General features: G+C 46.1%; 1 protein-coding gene across 2 annotated transcripts in view; it reads left to right on the top strand.

The window, feature by feature from the left end:
- The window catches only part of Parn (poly(A)-specific ribonuclease), a 148029-nt gene extending 129804 nt beyond the window's left edge, over nt 1-18225 (top strand). For both annotated transcript variants that reach the window (XM_026409243.2, XM_026409242.2), the window contains exons 23-24: nt 8572-8753; nt 17247-18225. In XM_026409243.2, coding sequence (XP_026265028.1) covers nt 8572-8753; nt 17247-17299 — 235 coding nt within the window. In that variant the 3' untranslated portion in view covers nt 17300-18225. The remainder of the gene's footprint in view (nt 1-8571; nt 8754-17246) is intronic.
- The last annotated feature ends 5072 nt before the right edge of the window (nt 18226-23297 follow it).

The raw sequence follows: 23297 nt of genomic DNA, 5'->3' as shown, positions 1-23297 counted from the left end.
ATATTTTTTTAGTTGTAGTTGGACAGAATACCTTTATTTTATTTATATGTTTTTATGTGGTACTGAGGATTGAACCCAGTGCCTTATACGTGCTGGGTGAGCACTCTACTGCTGAGCCACAACCCCAGCCCCTGAAATTCTTTATTAGAAATAAAAATCATAGGGGCTGGGATTGTGGCTCAGCAGTAGAGCACTCGCTAGCATGTGTGCAAGGCCCTGGGTTCGATCCTCAGCACCACATAAAAATAAATAAATAAAATAAAGATATTGTGTCCAACTACAACTAAAAATAAATAAAAAATAAAGAAATAAAAATCATAGTTTATTGGCAATCTCTTGAGGGGTTGGCATTTGGATCAAAACTTAATTGTCCAGCTTCCGCCTCCTTCTACCCAGATCATGCCCTAAAACACAGACACAGTCATGCTCGTGGCATTTGAATTCAGTGTGTGAGTGTGTGAACACAATAGGAAGGCATGGTCTAGTTCCCACCTACCCACATTTTTCCAGTTCCTTTTGCTGGGTGAGGTGGTTTGCACAGTGTGGCATTCCTGCATTCCCTCAGCTACATCTAGTAGAGATTGTATTTTTATCCATCCCAGCTGAGAAGTGTGTTGCCTTTATGATGGAATGAAAATCATGTTAATATATATCATTCAGGACAAATGAAGCAATTTGGCATTTGTCACTTGCCTTATCGTTTTTTGGGAAGAGCATGTACTTATTTCATTTACTTCATCCACCCAACAAACCTTGGCAGAGGACTGACTATCTGCCAGGCTCTGTGCCAGGTGCTGAGAATGCCAGGGACATAAGATCCTGCTCTTGTGGAACTTATATTCTAGAGGTGGAGAGAGGGAATAAGCAAGTGAGAAAATAAACAAGCGGCACAGACACAGGAGTGCAGAAGAAAGGCAGGCAGTGTGGAAGGTGAGTGCTGCAGGCGAGGGCTGCAGGCCACACCAGGGGTCCCTGTTCAGTTGAGACCTGCACTGCCCTGGCAGGATGGCCAGTGAGGAGGCTGTAAATCAGCTCCAGGAGCCCTGGACTTGGACTGCCATCTCAGAGCTGCCTGACCAGCTTCACAACCTGGGAGAAGTCACCTCTTCTATGGTGAGGTCTCTTGTCTGCAAAGGCAATGCAAATGCTTGTTCAGCTTAAAATGGTCACATGCAAGTAGAAATGAGAGAATTCTGTACACTGAGGGGTCCCAAAAGTGAAATGTGACTGTTACTTTATCCAGCAGCATGAACCTCCCAGCCAGTGAAAGGACTCCCTCTGCCTGTCTTTAAGACTCATTGTAAAGCTGCAGTGATAAAGACAGCCCAATGCTGGCCTAAGGAAAGACAGACTGACAGCGACACAGAGGGTCAGGAAGTACAGCCACATGCTGACATCTTCTGGCTTCCAGTGGTGTCTCCAGGCAGGAGTTCCCGCCTGGCCTTTCCTAAGGGTCATTTGTTTGTTATTCCGAATATGAGAAAAGTCAGTCAAGAAATCAGGAAAAGGATTTGGAATTAAAAAGCAGAAAGAAAGAAATTTCCAAGAATTAAAGTTTTGACAGTCAGTATGGGCATTCCTAGTTCAGAGGAATTCACTGGCAACAAGTCAAAAGCAAGAGCACAGCTCTTGAAGTCACAGGTGAGCTTCTCCAGACCAGAACAGGAACAGGAACAGGTGGGATGCAGGGGTCATGGTCCAAGTAGCCGGTCTTGCTCATCACTGGCGCCATGTGGTAAGTTGTGCTCATCACCCTGACTGCTGCTCACAGTGAGACATTCTTACCAATAAAAATACATTTATGCATACACACTGGAACAACTTGTAAAAATCCTGAGAACTTTGTTTCAAGAAGTAACAAATTTTGGAAGCAGCCCTTAAGTTGGCAGTTTTGAAACATGATCCTGTGGAGTGCCTTTAACCTTGCTCTAGTACATCCAAATGTTATGTCATAGAATCCAATAATGTTCACTGGTGGTTTCCAGTATTTGAATATTTGATGTAGGCTACAGTCCTTTGTATTTAAGAGTTTTACAGAAAAATGCAAAGAGAAAATACATGAGTATCATTGTTTAATGAAATCAGATGATATAAAATCTAGGTGTTTATCCTGGAGAGATAAAAACATATATTTACAGAAAAGCTTTCATATAACTATTCATAGCAGCATTATTTTTAATAAAACATTGAAAGCAGTCCAAGTGCCCATCAGTTGATAAAAATATAAACAAATCAGGGGCTGGAGATGTGGCTCAGCGGTAGCGCGCTCGCCTGGCATGCGTGCGACCCGGGTTCGATCCTCAGCACCACATACCAACAAAGATGTTGTGTCCGCCGAGAACTAAAAAATAAATGTTAAAAATTCTCTCTCTCTCTCTCTCTCCTCTCTCACTCTCTCTTTAAAAAAAAAAAATATATATATATATATATATATATAAACAAATCATGATACAGCCAGACCATGAAACACTACTCAGCAATAAAAGCGATGCAGTCCCAGTACTTGGAGCAGTGTGGCTGCTCCCAGAGTACTAAGCCCAGTGGAAAGAGTCAGAAAAGATGGAGTCCTGGGTGACTCTGTTCACATGAACTTCAAGAACAGGCAAAACCACAGGACTGCAAGCTACTGTGGTTCTTAGGGTTAATGTTTGCAGTGTATGGATTGAGTGCTGAGCAGCACAAGGAATCTTTTTAGGGAAATCTGATTGTCACAGTAGTTACATGGTTATATACAATTTCCAGAGATGTCTAAACTGTTGAGTGAATTTCAGTACATGTATATGAGACAAAAATTTCATGTGGCAGCCAGATATTTTTGATGTTTTATGGACAAAGAGATTTGTAGGAGTGTGTGGATATGACCTGTCTATAATTAAACTTTTTTTTTCCCTACTAAAAGAATCTGGTTAGTGGAGATGATCACCCTTGCAAAACTGGGTTGGTGGTTGTCAGTCACTGAACTTAGCAAAAATACAAAGCAAAGATTAAATATTTAATTTTGATATACCAAGTTTTCTGTAGCATTTTATTTTTTAATCATTTACTAATTTTTACAGTGGATTTAAAAATACACTTCATGTTCACTATAAACTAACTCTGTCTGCATTATAATTTGTATGTAGAACGAACTCATACTTATGGGAGGTTCTTTTGCTTTTCTCCGATTTTAACTTGGTATTTAAAATCAGTCTATACAACATAGCAGTACCTTAAATATGTGTAAAGAATCACATTTGTAAAGGTAGTATTATGTATATGCCTGGTTTCCAATGTATAATAAAAACTTTATTAAAAAGTGCTTAAATTTTATGAGATGCAGTCATAGCTTTTATTAGAGAATGGTAGTTGAGCAAATTTTGTTGGTATGGAGTGTTATAAACATATACAAACACGTGAAATGCACTAATGATACACACATCTGAGGCTTTCTTAGGCAGGATACCTGATAGCCAGTAGCCTTTCCCAAGAAGCAAAGGATTATTTGATTAGGAACTAAGATGAGGAACTAAGAAATATGTTGTAAATTAACTGAAAAAGTGTTACAATAAATGCTATGTGAACTTAAAAATTATATAAAAACAGTAATGTCCCAAAGGCACATTAGCACAGTGCCCAGTAGACATTCAGTTTGTGGAGAGGAACATTACAGGTGCTTGGGCCTTACCAGCCCAAATACCACAGTGACCTGTGGTGGTTAGAGTGTGCTGTAGTAAGTGCCTACATCATTTGCAATTTCTGCTGAAATTCAAGCCACCAGTCTGCACATCTATAAGATACCTACCTAATTTGTTTTGGTTTGGCTTGGTTCAGGGAGGGGGAGAGGTTGGTGGTCCTGGGAATTGAACTCAAGGCCTCATGCCTTCTAGACCAGTGCTCTGCCACGGGCCACACTCACTTCCAGCCCTCCATCTAATGTCGAGGGGTGAATTTGATCAAAAGCACACTCTTATAGTGATACAGAGCGTTCACATCATTCCAGAAAGTTCTGTCATGTTCCACCAGTCCAAACCTGCCTACCCTCCCACCCCCACCATTCTTCTGAAATTTTTTTCTCCATAGATGAGTTTAGTTTTTCTGGAATTTCAAATAAATGGAATTGTGCAATACCCACTCTTTTCTGTGAAGGCTTCATTCACTTAGCAGAATATTTTGGCAATTCATCCATATGGTTGGATGTATCAGTAATTCCTTATTTTTTAATTGCTGAATTGTATTTCTCTGTATGAATATGCTCCAGTTTGTTTATCCATTCTCCTTTTGATGGACATCTGTGCTGTTCCCAGGTTCTATTATAGACAAAAAGGATGAGTGACTTGAAGTCCCTTAGGACAGATAAGCAAAGCATTATGGGAAGCATGAAAGGAAAGAAATATTAGACAGGGACTGGTAATGTTCTTGGAGGATGTGGTGTTTGAGCAGGCTGGCAGAGAGTAGGGTCCTAGCAGAAACAGTAACAATGTAACCAGAAGTGTGGGTGCATTGGGCCTGGTAACCCACAGTGGAATTCACTTGGGTTAGCCTGTATTGGTGCCCGGTAGAAGGGAAGGCGAGGAAAGCAGATTGGGACCCAACTGATGAGGATCCTGGCTGCTGTGCCAAGCTAGTGTGAATTTAGGTTTGTAGCAGAGAGCTGTAGAAGCTTTAGAATTGGGAATATCTTAATCCAATCTCTGCTTTGGAAGAACTTCAGCAATATTTGAAAAAGTGAATTAGAAGGGAAAGGGAGACTGGCTACTTGGGACCCTATTGCAAGTGTCGGGGGGGTTGGGGAGATAGTGTGGGCCCCCAGGGACAGTGGGTGAGGAAATCTGGATCTGTGACAGGTAGGCATGGAAGGAATAGGAAGGAGTTCAGGGTGTCTGGAGGTGTTCACCGTGTTGGTGGAATATTGGTTGAGTGAGAGGGTGGACCACTGGAGAGCAAGGGCTCAGGCTTTGAGGAATGAAGAAGGCTGCATCCACCTCCAGGGCTGAGAGCCTGGGCAGCTGGAGACAGAGTTTTATCGAACAAGACATTTTTGTAAATGGCAGGACATCTTTTGCCTTGTTTTAATAGTCTGATGGTGTATTATTAGTCACGTGGGGGTACACACACCAGCACTCTCTCCACCTCCTTTTCCTCCCTTCCCCTCACCATTCTTTCTTCCCCTTCCTCTCTCTCCTTCCTCTCTCCCTTCGTCCTCCCTCTAGCCTTTCCTCCCTCCCTTCCTTCCATATATATTGATGTAGATACACAGGTTCCCATTCTTTTCCCAGTAGTTCAGAATTTTTTATTGCCCTTTAATTGTTTTGGTGCTCACACTGTCCTAGATTTGGCCAGTGGGGGCCCTTTCAGTCTAGTTCCATGGACTCCGGGGACATGCCCCATCATTTCTTGATGTGTCTTTTTGGTATTATGAGATATTTCAAATTCATTTTACAGCATCCCAACCCTGAAATGAACCACTTCTTTAAGGACCCTGGTCCCATTTTAGTGGGATGGTAGTAGAAACTAAGATTGAACACTTGGTACACCGCTTGCTACTGGGTTCTCACTCCTCTTGGGGGACAGAGCTGTAAGCTATGTGTATGGATATATACCTATAGATACATGTGTGAACAGTCATGTATGTGTACATGTACAAATATGAACATATAAACACATACTTACAGAAATCGCAAGCCCAAACCTGTGTCTCCAGTTCCATCCATCCCACAGGGTTCTCCTTGCCCTCCCACATTCCAGCTACATCAGCACATTTACTGATTTGTTCAGTACCATATGATGCTCTTTTGCACTTTTTTTATTGGAAATCACTCCATCCTCATTCTCACTTCCTTAAGGTCTTCATTCTTTTTTGTAACTGTTTGCATGTAATTGATTGTACATACCATAATATATACACCCAGTCTCCTATGCTTAGACATTTAGTCACTTTGCAATATTTTGCAGTTACAAGTTATGCTGTAAAAAATAACATGTACATATGTACTTGCATTTTGTGTTTCTGCATTATTGGAGGTGGATCTTTTTAATTCCTAGAAGCAGGACTACTAAACATATGCAGATGTGGTTTTATTAAGTATTGCCACATTTCCCCAGTCTCTCTCACAGTATATCAGCAAGACTGGATATTTTTGCTAATCTAGTGGGTGAGAAACCATATTTCAGTCACTTTATTATGCATCATGAATGGAAGTGAACATCTTTTCACATATTTAAGAAGTGTCTGTGCTTGTGTGCATGTATGTACATATAAGAGTGGAGTGAGTTGTTTGTTCATAGCTTTCTCATTTTTCTATGGAGTATTCAGTCTTCAGTTTCGAGTTACATATATGTTAGAGACATCAACCCTTTGTCTGTGATATATGTTGCCATTATTTTCTCCTGCTTTGTCATTTGTCTTTTTTACTTTGCTCCTTACTGCCATGAAAAAGATTTTTACATTTATGAAGTCAAATTTATGAATTATGAGTCACAGTATTAAAAACTTTTTTTTCTAGGGCTGAGAGATTAGCTCAGTGGTAGAGCACTTGCCTAGCATGTATGAGGCCCTGGGCTTGATTTAAAAAAAAAAAAAATGAAAGGAAAAAAAAGCAAGGAAAAAAAAAAAACCTCTTCTAAACTTGACTGGAGGAATTAACTCAAGTTTATTCTAGAACTTGTATAGTTAAGTTTTTCATGTCAGCTTTCATGTCTAGATAGCTGACCCATTGTGCACTTACTCTTCTGCATGGTGTGAAGCATTGGCCTAATTGTATCTTTCCCACTTATCCTCCCATCATGGTAAAGAAGTTCATCATTGCCCCAGTAATTCAAGATACCACCTTTATCATGCATAGATTTCTGCATGCATTTGGGGCTATTTCTAGACTTTGTATTTCATTAAATTTTTTTTTTTTAAAGAGAGAGTGAGAGAGGAGAGACAGAGAGAGAGAAATTTTAATATTTATTTTTTAGTTCTCGGCGGACACAACATCTTTGTTGGTATGTGGTGCTGAGGATCGAACCCGGGTCGCACGCATGCCAGGCGAGCGCGCTACCGCTTGAGCCACATCTCCAGCCCTCATTAAATATTTTTAATGCCAATGTTTCTGAGTTTTCATTAAATATATATGTCTCAGCAGGCCAGGCACGATGGCGCACATCTGTAATCCCAGCAACTTGGCAGGCTGAGGCAGGACTACAAGTTCAAGACTAGCATCAGTAACTTACTGAGGCCCCAAGCAACTTAAAAAGATCCTGTCTCACAATAAAAAATAAAGGGCTAGGGATGTGGTTCAGTGGTTATGTGCTCCTGGGTTGAATCCCCAGTACCAAAAATAAATAAATATATGTCCCAGCAGCCACTAGGTTCCAGAATTTACAATCCAGAGGAATTTTTATGCCTCTTCCCCTTTGAAGAAGAAGAGTGAGTCCATGTTGTTTTCTTACTTACCCTTCTGAGCTTTCTACATTTTCTAAAATCAGCTAAACTTTGATCTGTAGAACACCTTTTTGAAGGCATTATCAGGTTTTCAGCAGTAAACTTTAGCATGAATTTTTAACAGTCCCTCCATTCCCCACAGATATTGCCATTTTCTTCATAGCCCCTCAAGAAAATGGCTACAAAGCAGGGACACATGAAGCCTGGCCAGCCTAGAGAGGGCAGTACGCCTCAGCCTCTCTTCTGCTTCCTGTAGCTTAGAAGAAGAACCAGGGAAGTAATTTTCTCCTCTTCTTCACAGAAGTGAACTGTCAAGTTCAGAGAAGATGCCAGTATGGGAGTAACCTGGAACAACTGGAACAACTGGATGGTGGCGTTGTCGTGGGGAATGCTTTTAAGGACTCACTTCCTAGGGAAGCTGATAGGAGTGTGTTCATCTTCTCCCTTTCTCTCATCCTGTGCCCCTCTCTCTGGTCAAATGGAGTAATTTGCACTTAAACAAACAAAACAGATCGATTTTCTTAATAAAAAAAAAAAATCTATTTACAGGACCCATTTAGAAGAGACAGGACTCCCTGCCCGTTTGGACTATTTTATCAAGTTATATTTCAGGAAACATATTTTCTTAAAGAAAATCAGAATATATAATCTGATTTAACTTACTATGTCAAATCCTATAAAGCTTAAAAAATGATGCCAGGTTTAATTATAAGTTTAACAAGCCAACCTTTTGGGAGAGAATAGAATTGCATGAAGGTGAGGTGTTTTGTGACTGTTCCGGTTTCCAGCGGGGTGAGAGCAGGTGGACAGGAAAATTCTTCAGTCCTGCTCTGTGCCTTCCCACTTGTCCTGAAGGTAAACCTGCTGCCTTCTGGTTTCAGGAAATCAAAACTGTTCTGTTAGGCAGCTCTCCTCTCCTGTTCTACTCTTCTGCTACAGTCGCTTTGCCATTAAGAACAGCTTAGATCTGTGTGTACGTGTGTACAGCGCAGCATCGCAGAGCTTCTTCTGACTGACCTTTACCTGAGTTCCTGGGATTTTCCCACGCAGGCAGCAGTTGCCGATTGCTGGTTTGTTGTTGGAGGATTCAGTGCTGAGGCATTTTCACGGCTGGTCTTCCCGCTCCTCTTAACACCTTTCGTGTTGTCCCACTTTTTGCATTTCAGCTTTTCAGCTACCAGCAGAGTCGGAAAGAGAAATCTGAGTCCTAGTCCAGGAGAAGACAGAGTATCGGGGGAGATTTCGGACTCTGAGCTTGAGCAGACAGATTCCTGTGCAGAGTCCCTCTCAGAGGGAAGAAAAAAGGCCAAGAAATTAAAAAGAATGAAGAAGGAGCTTTCTCCAGCAGGTGTGTGTGGGATCTTGCTGAAACCCCAGGGTTGTGTGCTCCTTAACTGCTCTAGAAACCAGTGTTTGGGGGGAAAGGATAGTAAAACTTCACTTGATGGCAAAGCCACGTCGTCTTCCACTGGATCGGGAATTTTTAGGGGCAATGTATTCTAATATGAGGACCCCTAAGAAGTTCTGGTGAGGTCTCAGTAAAGTCCTTTTTGATAACCTCACTTCCTGTGGTTTAGAGATTTTGCTGATGTGTTTAGCGTAGCCTCAGTGTTTAAAATGTGACTTGAATTTGCATAGAGCCTACTCCCACGTGTGTTCTTCAGCAGCAGAGTTTACACTCTCCCCAGCAGCGCCGCAGGCAACCTGGATTTCTCTCATAAGCAGAATTATATAAGAAGCCAGGAAATAGGAAATCGGCACGTGTCGAGAGCCCACTCCGTGCCAGACACTGTAGCAGGCGCCTTCTCTCCTCACTTGATTTTCACCACCCTGAGGTGAGGAATCATCATCCCGGGGTTAGTGATACAGATGTCTGCCTGGCTCCAAGTGGTAAGAAGCTCTCAGAAACTGCAGCTGCAAGAAGCAGAGCCCAGAAAAACCAGCCTGCCAGAGCCTCAGCCCAGATCCTCTCCACCCCAGACCCGCCAGGGCCACACCCTAACACTCTGGGGCTCACAGACCCTACACAGGCTAAAGGAAGGGCCTGGAGCAGCTTCTTGTCAGCCATTCCCTGCTGCTGAGGGACATGGTCAGGCAGCAGTGACAGGAGCCGTAGACACTGCTTCCTCATGGCCTGCCTGATACTCTTCCTTTGAAATCTGTGAGGTACTCATTGTCCATGTTACAATTAAGAAAACAGAGACCCAAAGGGTGTGTGACTTGTCCAAGGTCATGGAGCCCTTGACCTGTCCTGCGGGGACCATGTTGTGTACTCAGGGTAAGAGAGATGTGTCCTAGACACAATTATCATTCTCCTTTGTCTCATGATGACAGTTGCCCCGGTTAGCAGCTCTAACAGTCAAATGAAAGGAAGGCAGAGTCAGGCGCTGGAACTTGACACATACCCACGCTAAGAATTCCCTTTGTTTTAATTAATTCCTTTTTTGCACATGGCCTGATCTGACTGCAGTGAGCTTTCTGAACCTCATTGATATTAATGAAGTCACAGAAGCAGCAGAAGTATTGCATGTTTTTTATACATTAGGCTGAAGCTTAGTTTTAACAGAAAAACTCTTGGTTGAGGCCTCGGCTATATATTTTAGCAGTTCCCTTGAACATGGGCCTCACCTCCTTTCCCTCAAATGAGTTTGGAGAAGCTTTTAATCTATAGCCTCTGTGGTCTTCAGATTTGGTACCTCGTTACCATTGCCATGTTATATCAAAAAAGTCATGCATTAAATGGTAGCCTGGCCTTTAGAGACCACCCTGAGCAAGTCTTGCCCTTGTTCCTGTCCTTGATAGCTCCATTCCTCATGCATTGTTCAGTTTCGCTTTTGTTTTTTCTTTTATTTATTTTTTAATTTTTTTTTAGTTGTAGATGGACAAATACCTTTATTTTGTTTATTAATTATTTTATGTGGTGCTAAGGATCAAACCCAGAACCCCAAACGTGCTAGGCAAGGCTCTACCGCTGAGCCACACCCCAGCCCCAAGCCTTTTGTTTTTCTATACCACCATAATTTTTAAAATATTAAAATACTCAATAATAGAATGAATTAATAGATTAGTCTCTTTTGTAGTTTTTATCATTTTAAGTAAAAACTTTCTATAAGTTATTTAGGGTTTTGAACTTATAATACTGTAATAAAATAGGGTTTTTCCCCCTTCCCATTGACAGTAAAGCTGTCACTCACAAAAGATTTGAGCTTAAAAAAAAAAATTATAGATTTTGTACAACTTCGTCAGTACTGCTGAAAGGGAAAGAGCAAGGGAGATTGAGCAAGAGAGCTTGGGATGACTGGGTTTTCTTCTGGAGCACCATCCACCCAGAGTGGCCTTTGGACGGTGCAAGTGGACGTTGAGTGGCCCCTCCCTGATTTGTTTTAAGCATCTCTGCAGGACGCAGAGGACAGACCTGTGACTCAACCAGGCTTGCTCGCTCAGGTCCTTGACTGGAAGGCTTGTGAGTGGGCACACCCTTGTCCCCGGTGAGGTCTTTTTTATTTTTATGTGGTGCTGAGGGTTGAACACAGTGCCTCACACTCGCTAGGCAGTTACTGACCACTAAGCTACAACCCCAGTCTCCAGTGAGGTCCGTGTTACACCTGTAGAGGTATTTGGAATGTGCCGGGGATGGGAGGCCATGCTCAGGAGCTGCAGAGTGTCTAATGAAAGTGGCCTGAGCCTTGGCTATGAGCTTCAATACTCAGGGAGCAAGCTGAGGGCCTCAGGTGGCTCACCAGGGTGTTAGGTGTGGAGGACACGAGAGGGAAAGTGGACAGGGCCCGCCTGTGGGGATTTCTGATTTTCCAAGGAGTAAGCAAAGGCAAGGACCATGGAATGTGGTGTGCTGTAGCAATCCTGAGGCAATTCAGCTCAGGAAATGTCACACAAAAGTGTCATATTCTTAGAAATTCTGATGTGTAAGCTGCACAGAGTTAGTGACTAGACCCCTTTGCAGATAACAAAATGACCTAAGTAGAGAAATGACCATTTATTGGATTTATATTATGTGCTAGATAATGTGGTAGAAACATCCTTTATTATCTTGGGTAGTCCTTATAAACACACAACAAGGCCTAGAGGTCATTATTGCCCAGGTACAGAGAGGAAAGTGAGGCTCAGAGTATTGCAACTTGCAGAGTCAAACCACCAAGCTCAAACTTGCAGGGCTGTCTGGCTCCAGAGCTCACACCCTGTGTGGCTCTGTGGGGGGTCAGATTTATCCAGATGTAGAGGAGACCAAGTCTCTAAATAGGTGAGTACTCCTTGCAGCTCTTCTGCATCACAGACCAGCCAGCCTGGACTTCCACATGATAAAGTTGCCCCGTAAAAGCCCAGATGACCAATCCCTTTTGGGGACTTCTATTATATATCTATTATATATTTATTATATGCTCAGCAAATACTTTTCTCTCAAATGTGGTTGTTTCAATTGTGTTCTCAAAAAGCAAATGTCAGTGCAGGTCTCCCCCTTGTGTCTATCGTGATGAGTGGTGATTGGTAGTGCCAGTCGCTGCCTCTCTGAGCAGTGTTAGATACGTTCTCTGTTGGTACATAAAGGGTGAGGACTGCATGCCATTTATGCTGGAATGAACTGTCTGGGAAATGTGATCGCTTTCCCAGGTCAAGTTAAATGATGGGTTTCCATAATATGCTTGTTCTACTGTGTTTGGTGTTGCCAGGGCCCAGAGAAACCTCAGCCTCAGTTCTCCCTTTCCTCTCCAGGAAGTCAAAGCTACCATGGTGGGCAAAACATGTAGGGCAGTCCACTAGCTGGAGGTTCCAGCAGCACCTAGTTAGAGTGTCTACAGAGGTGGCCCATAGGAACACCCACTGACATCCATGGTCATTCCCTGTCTTGCAAAGAGACACTGAGCCAGGTCTTTCCTGCACCCCATGCCCCCTGCACTTTGAAACACAGCACATCAGACCTTTACATGTTTGCCGAGAACCATGAGTTCTGTTGGAGTCTTGACTGATCCTATTAACTTTTCAAGCTTAAACCCTTAGGGTTACAGTATAAAAACTGGGAATCTACTTAGAGCAGCAATCTTCTCATGCTATTACAGGTCTCATTAAAGTAAAAAATGACATCTACAGTTGCAGCTGACAAGTCACCTGAGAGGCCAGGCTACAGACATCCAGCTACCTCCAAGGAACCTTTTAATATAGCTATGTTAAAATATAGTTTCATCCAGGGGCGTGGTGCACACCTGTAATCCCAGGTACTGGGAAGCTAAGGCAGGAGGATCACAAGTTCAAGGACAGCCTGGGCAACTTAGCAAGACCGTATCTCAAAAATGAAACACTAAAAGGGCTGGGCGGGGGGAGTGACTCAGTGGTAAAGCACTTGCCTAGCATGTGTGAAGCCCTGGGTTCCATTCCTAGTACCACAGAAAAAGTTTTCAGCTTACACATGGCATAGGAGGTGGGTGCCGGGCTCGAGAGACAGCCTGCTGTGTGCAGGTCTGGGTCCTCTGATCCCCCTGGCAACTTAGGAAAGCTTCCCTTCACCGCTCGCCTTCTCAGCATGGAAAGCCCACCCGTTTCTCCCTCTTGAGCATCTCCTTGTTGAAAACATGCGTGGCTCCCCAGAGGATCTTCCATAACAAGTGGTTGGACTCACCTGTGGTTTTTTTTTTTTGTTTTGTTTTTTTTTTAAAGAGAGAGAGTGAGAGAGGAGAGAGAGAGAGAGAGAATTTTTTTTTAATATTTATTTTTTAGTTCTCGGCGGACACAACATCTTTGTTGGTATGTGGTGCTGAGGATCGAACCCGGGTCGCACGCATGCCAGGCGAGCGCGCCACCGCTTGAGCCACATCCCCAGCCCCTCACCTGTGGTTTTGCTGAGTGTCCCGTTCTACAGTATGTACCCCGTTTTTTCCCTGTTAGAAAATCTTGGTCAAATAATTTTAATATAACATTTCATATTAAGACACTTGATTTTTTTGTTGTTTTTTGAGATGGGATCTTGCTACATTGCTCAGGCTGGTCTCTACCTTCGCAGGCTCTAGTGCCTCCCAAGTAGCCTCCCCCAAATCCCTGCTGGCTCCTCTTATACATCATTCCTAACAGAGTCTGCTTTATTAAGATACTTTGTATCTAATAAGAGTCATGGCTTTTAAGGACTGGGGATTGTGGCTCAGTGGGAAACACTTGCCTACCATGCGAGGGGCCCAGGAGTCATCTCCTGCACCGCTGTCAAGTCATCCCTCACAGGGATGCAGTTGGATGAGTTTGCAGGATGTGTATATCATGTGACTGCTGCAGTGCTTGAGATCTAGAGCAGGTCTGTCATTCCAGGAATTCCCCAGTCCCCTGTATCCAGCCCTTACCTAGACCCCAAGACCTGGCACACTGGTTGGCGGGCTGCCACGTGGTGCTGCCTCCCGAGGAGTCACACAGGAGGCAGCCTTTCTTCTCTTCCTTCAGCTTCTTTGATTCAGCAGGCGCATCTGAGACCCGTGCTGTAGTGTGCATTGTTACTCCATTCCCGAGTCTCACTCCATCTTAAGGATGCGTTGCTGTTTGCTACCCTTCCCCGGTGGAAAGACATGCAGTTCCTTGCCAGTTTTTTGGCAACCAAGAATTAAGTGCCTCTACTCATCTGCCCACAGGTTTTTGTATGAACTAAGCTTTCATTTCCTTTGGCTAAATCCCTAAATACCCAAAAGTGGAATTGCTGGATCACATGGTAACTGTATTTTAACTTTGTAAGAAGCTGACACACAGTTTTCCAAGTTGGCTGCACCATTTTACCTTTCCACCAGCCGGGTACCGGGGTTCAGCCTCCAGTCCTCAGCACTGCCCTTTTTTGGTTGCTTTTTAGGCATTCTGATGCGCGAGTGATGGCCCCGTGTGCGGCTTTGGTTGGTACTTCCCTAACGACTGACTTCGGCATCTTCTTCCATGATTTGCCATCCACGTCTGGCGTCTTTGGTGAAATGTCTGTTCAGACCTTTGACCTGTCTTTTCCATTGGGTTGTCTGTTTTCTTCTAACTTTTAAGTGTTCTTTATAGATTCTGGATACCGGTTTTCTTGAATGTTTTCCAGATGTTTTCTTCCAGGCTTTTCATTCTTTAACAGTGTCTTTTAAAAAGTAGAATTTAAGTTTCATATAGTACAGTGTATCAGGGTTTTTCTTAGATTATCCTTTCTGGTGCCAGATCTTTATTGTCCTGGGTAGTCCGTATGGACACACAGTAAGTCATTATAACATGCAGAAGTCATTATTCCCCATTCACAGGGAGGGAACTGAGAGGCTCATGGGGTTACAAAGTCAAACCATGAAGCACGCATGTGCAGGACTGTCTGGCTCCAAAGTTCATTAAATCTGTGCACGACTCTCAGTTGCAAAGATGTTTCCAGTGTTTTCTCACAGTAGTTTTCTAGTTTCAGGCTTTATATTTAAATGCATGGCCTGTGTTAATCTTGTATATAATGCATGGTGTGGAGTAAGATCCACTAATAGTGGGAGGCAGATGCCCTTCAGTATCTGCTAAAAGAAAAACGATTTCTAAATGATTCTTTGCACTCTAAATAAAACAGGGCTATGAAAATGTGTTTTCTAAAAAACTGACTGTCGCGCCTCACGCGCTAGCTCTGAGATAGATCCCTTGTTAGTCTGTGGCTCTCCTTTTCTGGAAGGTTCTGGAAAGAACACACAGTGTTCTCTGGTCTGGGTCTCCTTTAGGCAAAGAAAACTAGCCTGTTTTTGACTGCTGGCTGTCAGTTTCCTGGGACACAGCCATGTTAAATGTTGGACCACTTTCTCCACAAGGGGAAGGGACCTAATGTTCATTGAAAACCTACCTTTGGGCTGTGATTATGGCTCAGCGACAACGCGCTTGCCTCACATGTGTGAGGCAATGGGTTTGATCCTCAGCACCACATATAAATAAATGAAATAAAGGTCCATTGACAACTAAAAAATATTTTTTAAAAAAGCCTACCTTTAGCTGGGCATGGTGGCACACACCTGTAATCCCAGCAGCTTAGGAGGCTGAGGCAGGAGGACTGCGAGCTCAAAGCCAGCCTTAGCAAAAATGAGGCGCTAAGCAACTCAGCAAGACCCTGTCTCTAAATGAAATACAAAATAAGGCTGGGGGTGTTGCTCGGTGGTCGAGTGTCCTTGGGTTTAATCCCCAGTACCAAAAAAAAAAACCCTTCCTTTGCTGTGTAGCAGCCTTGAGTGACAGGCACGCGGGTCCCTGATGCAGGTGAGGCAGTGAGACTTGCTCAGAGCAGCCCAGCTGGAGTGTGGTTGGGCCCTGGCCTCACTCCAGAGCTTTTGCTCCTTCCGTCCTTTCTGACTCGGTCCTCACAGAGTGCCCCCACGGGAGCCATGGCTTGCAGCCAGACTCACACACGCCACAACTAACGGCAGGTGCACATTGCGAGGATTACACTGCAGTTGCTTTTAGCAGTTTGTCTTCTTTTTCCTTCTCAGCTGGTTTTCGTTTACTTGGGTTCCCCACTTTTGGCTCTGCAGTGCTTACCTCTGAATGGCTACTCAGCTACTGCAATGTTTCTTTGATAGGTGAATTTTTAAGATGTGCTTATTGATGTGTCCACTGGTACCTATGGTGTGTTTAATTGTTCTGACGAGAGGGCACTTTCTAAAAAATCATCTTTTTCCTTTGCTCACTGGCTTGTGAGCCTTCACATGGATCATCTCTCTGCTCATCTCCGCTTCTCAGGAGTAGTCCTGTTGGCTGCATCAGGGGTCCCAGGACACGCACTTTCACACAGCTGAGAGACCCAAGCCAGGGCACTGCTGGTTGTCCTTCCCGCTCTCCTCATCCGTTCTCTCTGGGTCCTACTGCAGTAGTGATGGGGAGGGGGTTCTCGTGGAGGGATTCTCTTCCTGTCATTGCATGCGTTTCGACCTCCTCGTTCTCAGGCCTCTCCATGGTGGACTGCAGCCCCCTCCTGTTTCTTGGGACACTCTGTGTTCAATAGTCTCTCTGCATTTAAGGCACCATCAAGACGACTCTCCCTTAGGGGAGCATTAACAGCTGGGAGAGAGGCTCTGCTGGTGTTGTCTGCCGCCCTGTTGAATGGTTCAGCCACACGTGGCAGCCCCTGTACAGCCGGCCGGGCTTCAGAGCCTGCATGGCCCTGGCCCAACCCACCTATTCTGTGCCCTCCTCTGCCCCCACTGCTGTTGCAGAAAGTGGCATGATGGGAAAGAAGGGCTCTGACTCAGGGTGAGACTTGGTAACTGAAGAGATCTCTTCAACCCCACAGGAGGACCTTAGCCAACTCTGTTGACCTTGGAAAGGCTACAGTTGCTTCTGCTATTTTCGAATCTCTGGACCCCACTGACAGGCTTCCCTCCCCCCTATCCTGCCCCTGAGGTTTCTCCCCCAAGTACCAGCTGCACCACCAAACTGAGAAGCTCAGGCTCCTGGGGCAGCGGCAGGGACCTCCTCTCACACCTACTCTCAGCCACTTCTCAGCTGTGCGAGAGCTATCATGTCTCTGCCCCTGAGTCTGTTGTTGCCTCTGTAACAAGCGTTTATCAATCAGTAGCACCGTGGTGGGCTTTTGTGAAGATAAAGAATGCAGCGTGTGTGCACAAGGGAGAGGTGCTTTGCGCATCCGCCCACTGTAAATCTTCTGTAAGACCAGTAAACAGGCGGCCATGCTGGGAGAGCAGAGGGTTCACTGCCCTCCTGTGGCTGATGTTTCTGTGGCTTTGCCTGTACTTGCTGGGCACTGGGCTCCACAGCCAGGACCCATCTATGCACTTTGAAGCCGTGTGCGCTGTACAGTGGCCCCACCCTGCCGCCTCGGTGCTCGCCCCCACTTATGCTCTTTTCTCTTTCCTACCAGGGACCACTGAAGACAGCCCTGCCAAGCTCTTTGAAGTTCCTGACACGTGGTAACCAAGACCCGAGGGGCACACTGCTGGTGCTGTCCTGAGGAAGAGCGGCGGCTCCTCGAAGCCATGCTGTACTTACCTTAATAAAACGTGCTGTGGGAGGGTCGAAGCCCCGTCTCCTGAAAGACCAGCTTTTATCTTTGTGGCCATGTTTCTCCTTTTCCTTTTTTAATCTAAACTAACTGTTGACAACATCACGGTTGTAGGCTGTCGCGGATGTGTGCATCGTTAACCAGCTAATCATCTAGTACTCACGTGCCACCTTTCCTGGCACGAGTTCCACCGGGTGTCCAGGACTCACCTGAGGGAGGTGGCTGTGAGAGAGCTGACGTGCGGGTCCTCTGGTCATGGCCTGGGTTCGGCACTCCTGCTTGGAGAGGTGCTCCTCAGTCCTCTGCTACCCAGGTGGCAGGGCATTGCAGGTCATGGTCAGCGTCCTGCTGCAGCGAGCGGTTGTGGGTCCCTGCTTCCCCATAGCTTCCCCATAGCTGCCTGAACCCAGGAAGCACTTGGGCCTCTCTTTCTGGCAGAAAGATGCCTGACAGCGTGGACCCATGAAGGAGCGTGGGGACTGCCCAACTGCTGTTTTTCTGAAGATCTGAGCTTCTGTTGGGGGGTGTCCAAGTAAAAGGTCATTTCTGTTCTTACATAGTGCCGCGTGCACCTTGCGGTGTCTTCACCTGTCTTTCCCGCTTCTATGTGTTTGGGGTGCGGTGGCGTGTGTGCGGACGTGTGTGAGTGAAATTCATGGCAAATCAACCTCATGTAGCAGCCTGTTATGTGAACAGATCGCAACAGCATCAAAACACCCTGGATCTCTCTCAGTAGATCTGCTTTCAATAGATCATTGTTAGATATTTAACATTTTTGTATTGTGGAAATAAAAATTAAAAAATGTATTTCCAAAAGATAAAATTAAAGAAATTTTCATAGAACCCTGGTTCTTTCCGTTTTCCTTGTAGTAATGAACGCCATATTCTCTCTCTGTGCATAGATAGATGTGCTCCTTACCTTTGAAGAGATCTGGCCACTGACCCAGGTGTTTAAGGATCTTCTTTTTCTTTTTTTACCTCTAACCCCTGTACCTGCTTCTGTGGGTCAGACCGCCCATGCCTGACCTGAGCCCTGGTGGTCACTGGCCATGGCCTAGGAGGGTGGCCTCATCCCAACACACATGGAAGTCCATGGCGTTATGCAGCTTCAGGGGTATAAGACCTTTCCCTGGTGGAAAGCCTCAACCTTCCTTCCCAGCTCACTCCCTTCCCCTGGGGTTTGTAGCTACAGAGTTATAAACCAGACCTGGCCGGAACAAGCAGGTGTCCACCCCTTTGTCCACCCCTTCCACCGCTGCTGCCCACAGGTCAGTGGGGAAGTCGGTGAGTTGAGGAATCTGGGAGAGGCTTATGGAGCAACTGTGTCCTTCAAACTTATAGGTAGGAACAGGTAATGCCCCATGCTTCTCTTTAAAAAGAAAACGAAGGGCAACTGTCCAAAGACTGTGGGTGGCATTTGTATGGAGAGGAGCGTGCCCGTTTGGTGCCCTTGTGCTCGGTAGGTCTCACGTGGGAGGGGACGGAAAGCCCTTGCCCTAAGGTAAGGAAAGTGAGTCATACCCTGAAGCCCACTGAGAGCAGGCACCATGCTCCCTGCTCAGGCTAACCCCTGCCACTCATCTAGAGAGGAGCTTGGCAGTTGGGGGAGTGCTTTCTAGAGAGGGCACGTGCTCAGAGCCCGCGGAGCTGTTTGCTTCCAAGTTCGGCCTGTGTTCTTGGACATGTCACTTACCCTCTCTGACCTTCAGCTTCCTGCTTCTGAAAGTCAGGACAGTAAACCCTATTCTGTCAGTTGGAGTGGACGTGGCATAGTCCCTGGAATGTGGCTTAGAATAAGTGCTGGGTGCACCCCTCACATGTGCCTTACCCACTTTCCCAGCTGCATCAGATGGCCCAGTGGACTAGGTCAGTCCTTCCCCTCTGTACCTACACACGGGTGTTCTCCATGACACAGTGGGTGTAACCATGGGGAGGTGCTTCTGCTTCTTGACTCAGGCCCGTGGCACATTGTTGATGGGGCTGTGCTTTGGGACTGGCCTGGAGTGGGCGCCTCTGTGTGTTCTTGGGAGTTGGAGGCTGAACGCTGGCTTCGCCCATCCTTATAGCTTTGCACTGGCTCAGTCCCCACCCCACGGATCATTATGGAGATGTTCAGACGTACAGAGGCTTGCTCAGTGAGCACTGTGTACCTGGACTGTGTGGTCACCAGCTTGTTCAATTTTCTTGTTGTATTCAGCCATCCCGCTAGCCATCAATTTGTCTTGTTTTTTGATGCATTTCTAAGTTGCAAATGTCAGCATCCCCCTCAATACTTCCTAGAGTTTAATATTTATTTATATTTGGGGGTTTGTGGGGGTCAAATTGGTAGTGGAATACTCGACTCAATTTTAAGTGTACCATTTGGTAAATGACCAACAAATGTAATCCCATCTATCCATCCAGATGCAAAGTATTACTGAGAGGCCAGCATTGTTCCTTCTGTCTCTTCCCAGTCAATCCCTCCCACCCCTAGGAGCAACCAACCACAGATGTGCATTTTTTTCCCCCACAGATCAACTTTTTCTAGAACTTCATGGAAACAGAACCAGAGAGTCTATACTCACGATGGTAGAAACAGGGGCTGGGGGTGTAGTTTAGTGGGAGAGCCCAGCTTGTCTAGCATGCCCTGGGTTTGAGCCCCACACCAATAACCCGAGAGGCAGGCCTTTCTCAGCACGCTGTGAGACTCACCATGTGTGCAAGATTCTAGTTCCTCTTCATTTTTGCTTATCCGTATGCCACAGTTTTATGGGTTTGAAGGCACATGCCTGTAATCCCAGTGACTCTGGAGTCTGAGGCAGGAGGATCTCAAATTCAAGGTCTGCCTGGGCAATTTAGTGATATCCTATCTCAATAAATTCAAAAGGCTGAGGATGTAACTCAGTAGAGAATCTCTGGGTTCAGCTCCCAGTACTGTACTAAAAAAAAAAAAAAAAAAAGCTGTTATTAATGCTGAACAGCAAGAGGGGCCTCCTCAATCCTGTGGGTGCAGTTCCCACGTGGACAGTTTGAAGCACCTCTCCTGACCTTCTGGAGGAAAATGCTCCGACACTTGGTTGCTGCCAAAGCCGGGCCACCCTCTCCTGGCCCACGAAACCAGTGAGTATTAAAAACAGTTCGAATTTTTTTGGAGAACTTTGTATTTAATCTCATGACTCAAGTTTCATTACTTCACCTGAAGTCCTTTCCTGCATGGTCCATGGAGTAAACAGTGCATCTGATGTTGTTGAGGAGGGGAACAGAATCCCTGAAGGCCAGTTCGTGTCTCTGCCGGTGGGCAGCCACCCTCTGCTGCAGGTTATCTGGGCCCTGTAACAGGGTTCAGTTTGTCAGTTTGTCTTTGGCCACTTGTCTATTTCTATCTCTGCTTCTTGCTTTTTCTAGTCATGCGATTGAACTTGACTTTGAGAAAGCTCTTCATGCCGACTGGACCTGCAGAAAAATGTACAGGTTCACCAGCTGAAAGGGTCATTTTAAACGGACGTGTTTTAGATAAGATAACTCTTGTCCAAAAAGAGAGGATGGCAAAAAAAGAGCTCTTTGTTATTTTTATTGGGGGGGGGGGCACTGATTCACAAGATGAGGAGATCCTCATGCTGATCTTTTTAGAAGTGAGAACATAGGGAAATACAGACCGGAGAGTGTGAGGCCAGGAGCCCTGCAAGTGTGGACTTGTGCAGAGGCTGCGAGGAGGGAGTCTGCTTCCGTGCCAGGCCCATGCCAGGCCCGTGCCACTTTTCCCTGGAAACGTCTTGCCATCGTTCCAATACCAGCCAGATCTGAGCTGGGGCCTGCCTGCTGTGTGCGCCTCAGGACTCTGCCTGGCCCCAGTCTCCCCATCTGTCACGGACCAGGCCAGTCCCGCCCCAGGAGAGGGCAGGAAGCCCCCACAGGGCACCAGCGCCTGGATCCCACCTGGGCCTCTTCAGTGGGAGCACCAAGTGATACCTCCTCCTTGAAAACCAGGCCCCTTCTCTCCAGAACTTTCCCTGTTAAAACAAACTCACCCTCTAAGATATCAACCTTGCTTCTGGGAGTCAACGTTCCTCTCTACTCCACTGTGGTTCTTCTGAAGCAGGAAACACGTTCGGGGTTTATTCTGTTCTAAGCACTTGACACTGTTTTCAAGCACAGGGACCATGATTCAAAGATACAACTGAAGCTTGCACGAGCTCAGTAACTTGCCCTGGAGGTCACGGTCAGTGGCAGAGCTGGAATTCAAACCTCAGGATGTGCAACAACGCTGCCAGGTGCCTAACGATGATTGGACACTGCCATCCGTGGGCAGACGTCACAGGGCAGAGGGACAGTGACATGGGGGAGGGAGAAGTGCTGAGCCTGTCCTGTGTACCTCAGGAGTCAGGGCTCTGGGTTGACACCAGACTCCCCTCTTCTCATTCCCTCCCCCTCAGCCCTGGGAACTGAGAGTCACACACATACCTGCCTCCCCTCCCCTCCATGGGCTCAGTCCTGTCCTCAGAGGCTTCCTGGAAGCATCTGGGGACAGAGACATTCTGAAGGCTCCTCATCTGTATTGCCAGATTGCCCTCTAATCCAGACACCTGCCAGAGGGGCTCCAGACCCCGAGATCACTCTCCAAATGCCCACCTCGAAAGCCAACTAATGATCTCAACCACAGAGAAGTCCCAGTGTTGGTTCACAGAACAGCAGGGTAACTGTAGTTCACCTCAGTTTATTATGTGTCACATCGGGAACTACGAGAGAAGAGTCCAAAGCTCCCAACAGGAAGGAATGATGAATGTTTATGGACATGGAAATGATAATTACCCTGATCTGATCATTGTATTCATTTATTAAATTATCGCACTGTTCCTCATAAACAGGAATTAAAATCCATTAAAAATTTTTGAAAACAATCACAATGAAAGCAGTGAAGGCCCCAACGGTGCAATGACAGACCCCAGCACCTCCACCCTAGGAAGAGGCACACTCAGGGTCTGCGCCCCCATCACAAAATACCGCCCTGGGCCTGCGGAATCCGTGCCACTTGAGCACTAGCTGCAATGCACATCTCTGGGCCCCTCTCTGGGGCTGCTGGGCCAGAAACTCCAGGGCTGGGGCCCAGCTGTCTGGGAGTGGCCTCCTGGGGATCCTGGTGCCGCCCCGTTTGGGAGCTGGTCTGGGGAAAGCTACACGAACTGAGTGGGGACATGTACTGCGCTTGTTATGGTCAGATCTGTGAGGGCCGGGAGCCCATCCAAGGGAAATGTCACTTCCAGTTCTCCTCTCAGTAAGGGTCGCCTCCTCTGACATCAATAGGTGATTTGGAACAAGGGGAATGTCGCTCTTTCATGTGAAGGGTGCAGCTCTTGCAGATACTTGTTATCCATCCTGAGAGGTTTATTATGTGCCGCACACATCATTCTCCCTTTTGTTCCCTGAAGAGAGGAAACAAAAGCTTAGAACAGTCTGGAAACATCCTAGGTCCCTGAACTGTGCACCCAGCCTGGGCAGAGCCCGGGCACCTCACAGCCACGCTGCTGAGAGGACTCAAGGCACCTGCACCAGGTGGAAGCTCTGCAAACATGACTTTCCCCTGCATCTCCTGACCTTGCACCTGACAAACCAAAGCCAGTCTTGGCCACGGGAGGCTCTGGCCCGACTGACAGTCTCTAGCAGACTGCTGAAGTGCTCTTTTGTTTCTCCTTCCTCTGTTTTAATTCAGGAATTAAAACATTAAATGCCGTTCCGACTCCAGGCATCCCCTGAAGTGTCTCACCTGTGTGTCACTTGCCCATGACAAGCGACATGATGAACTCCCCAAACCCTGTCTCGAGTGACGGGTGGGGGCCTGAGGCACTTGGATGGGCTGGGGACCCTCATGGGGGGGTTCTGGGCTTGTTCCTTTTGCTGTTTCACTTGGAGATGACACTTCAGTTTGGGGTCCAC

This window comes from Urocitellus parryii, chromosome 9 (assembly GCF_045843805.1).
Source record: "Urocitellus parryii isolate mUroPar1 chromosome 9, mUroPar1.hap1, whole genome shotgun sequence".
NCBI classification, from domain to species: Eukaryota; Metazoa; Chordata; class Mammalia; order Rodentia; family Sciuridae; genus Urocitellus; species Urocitellus parryii.
The sequence above is the reverse complement of the archived record's forward strand: the minus strand, read 5'-3'. Positions and strand labels throughout refer to the sequence as shown.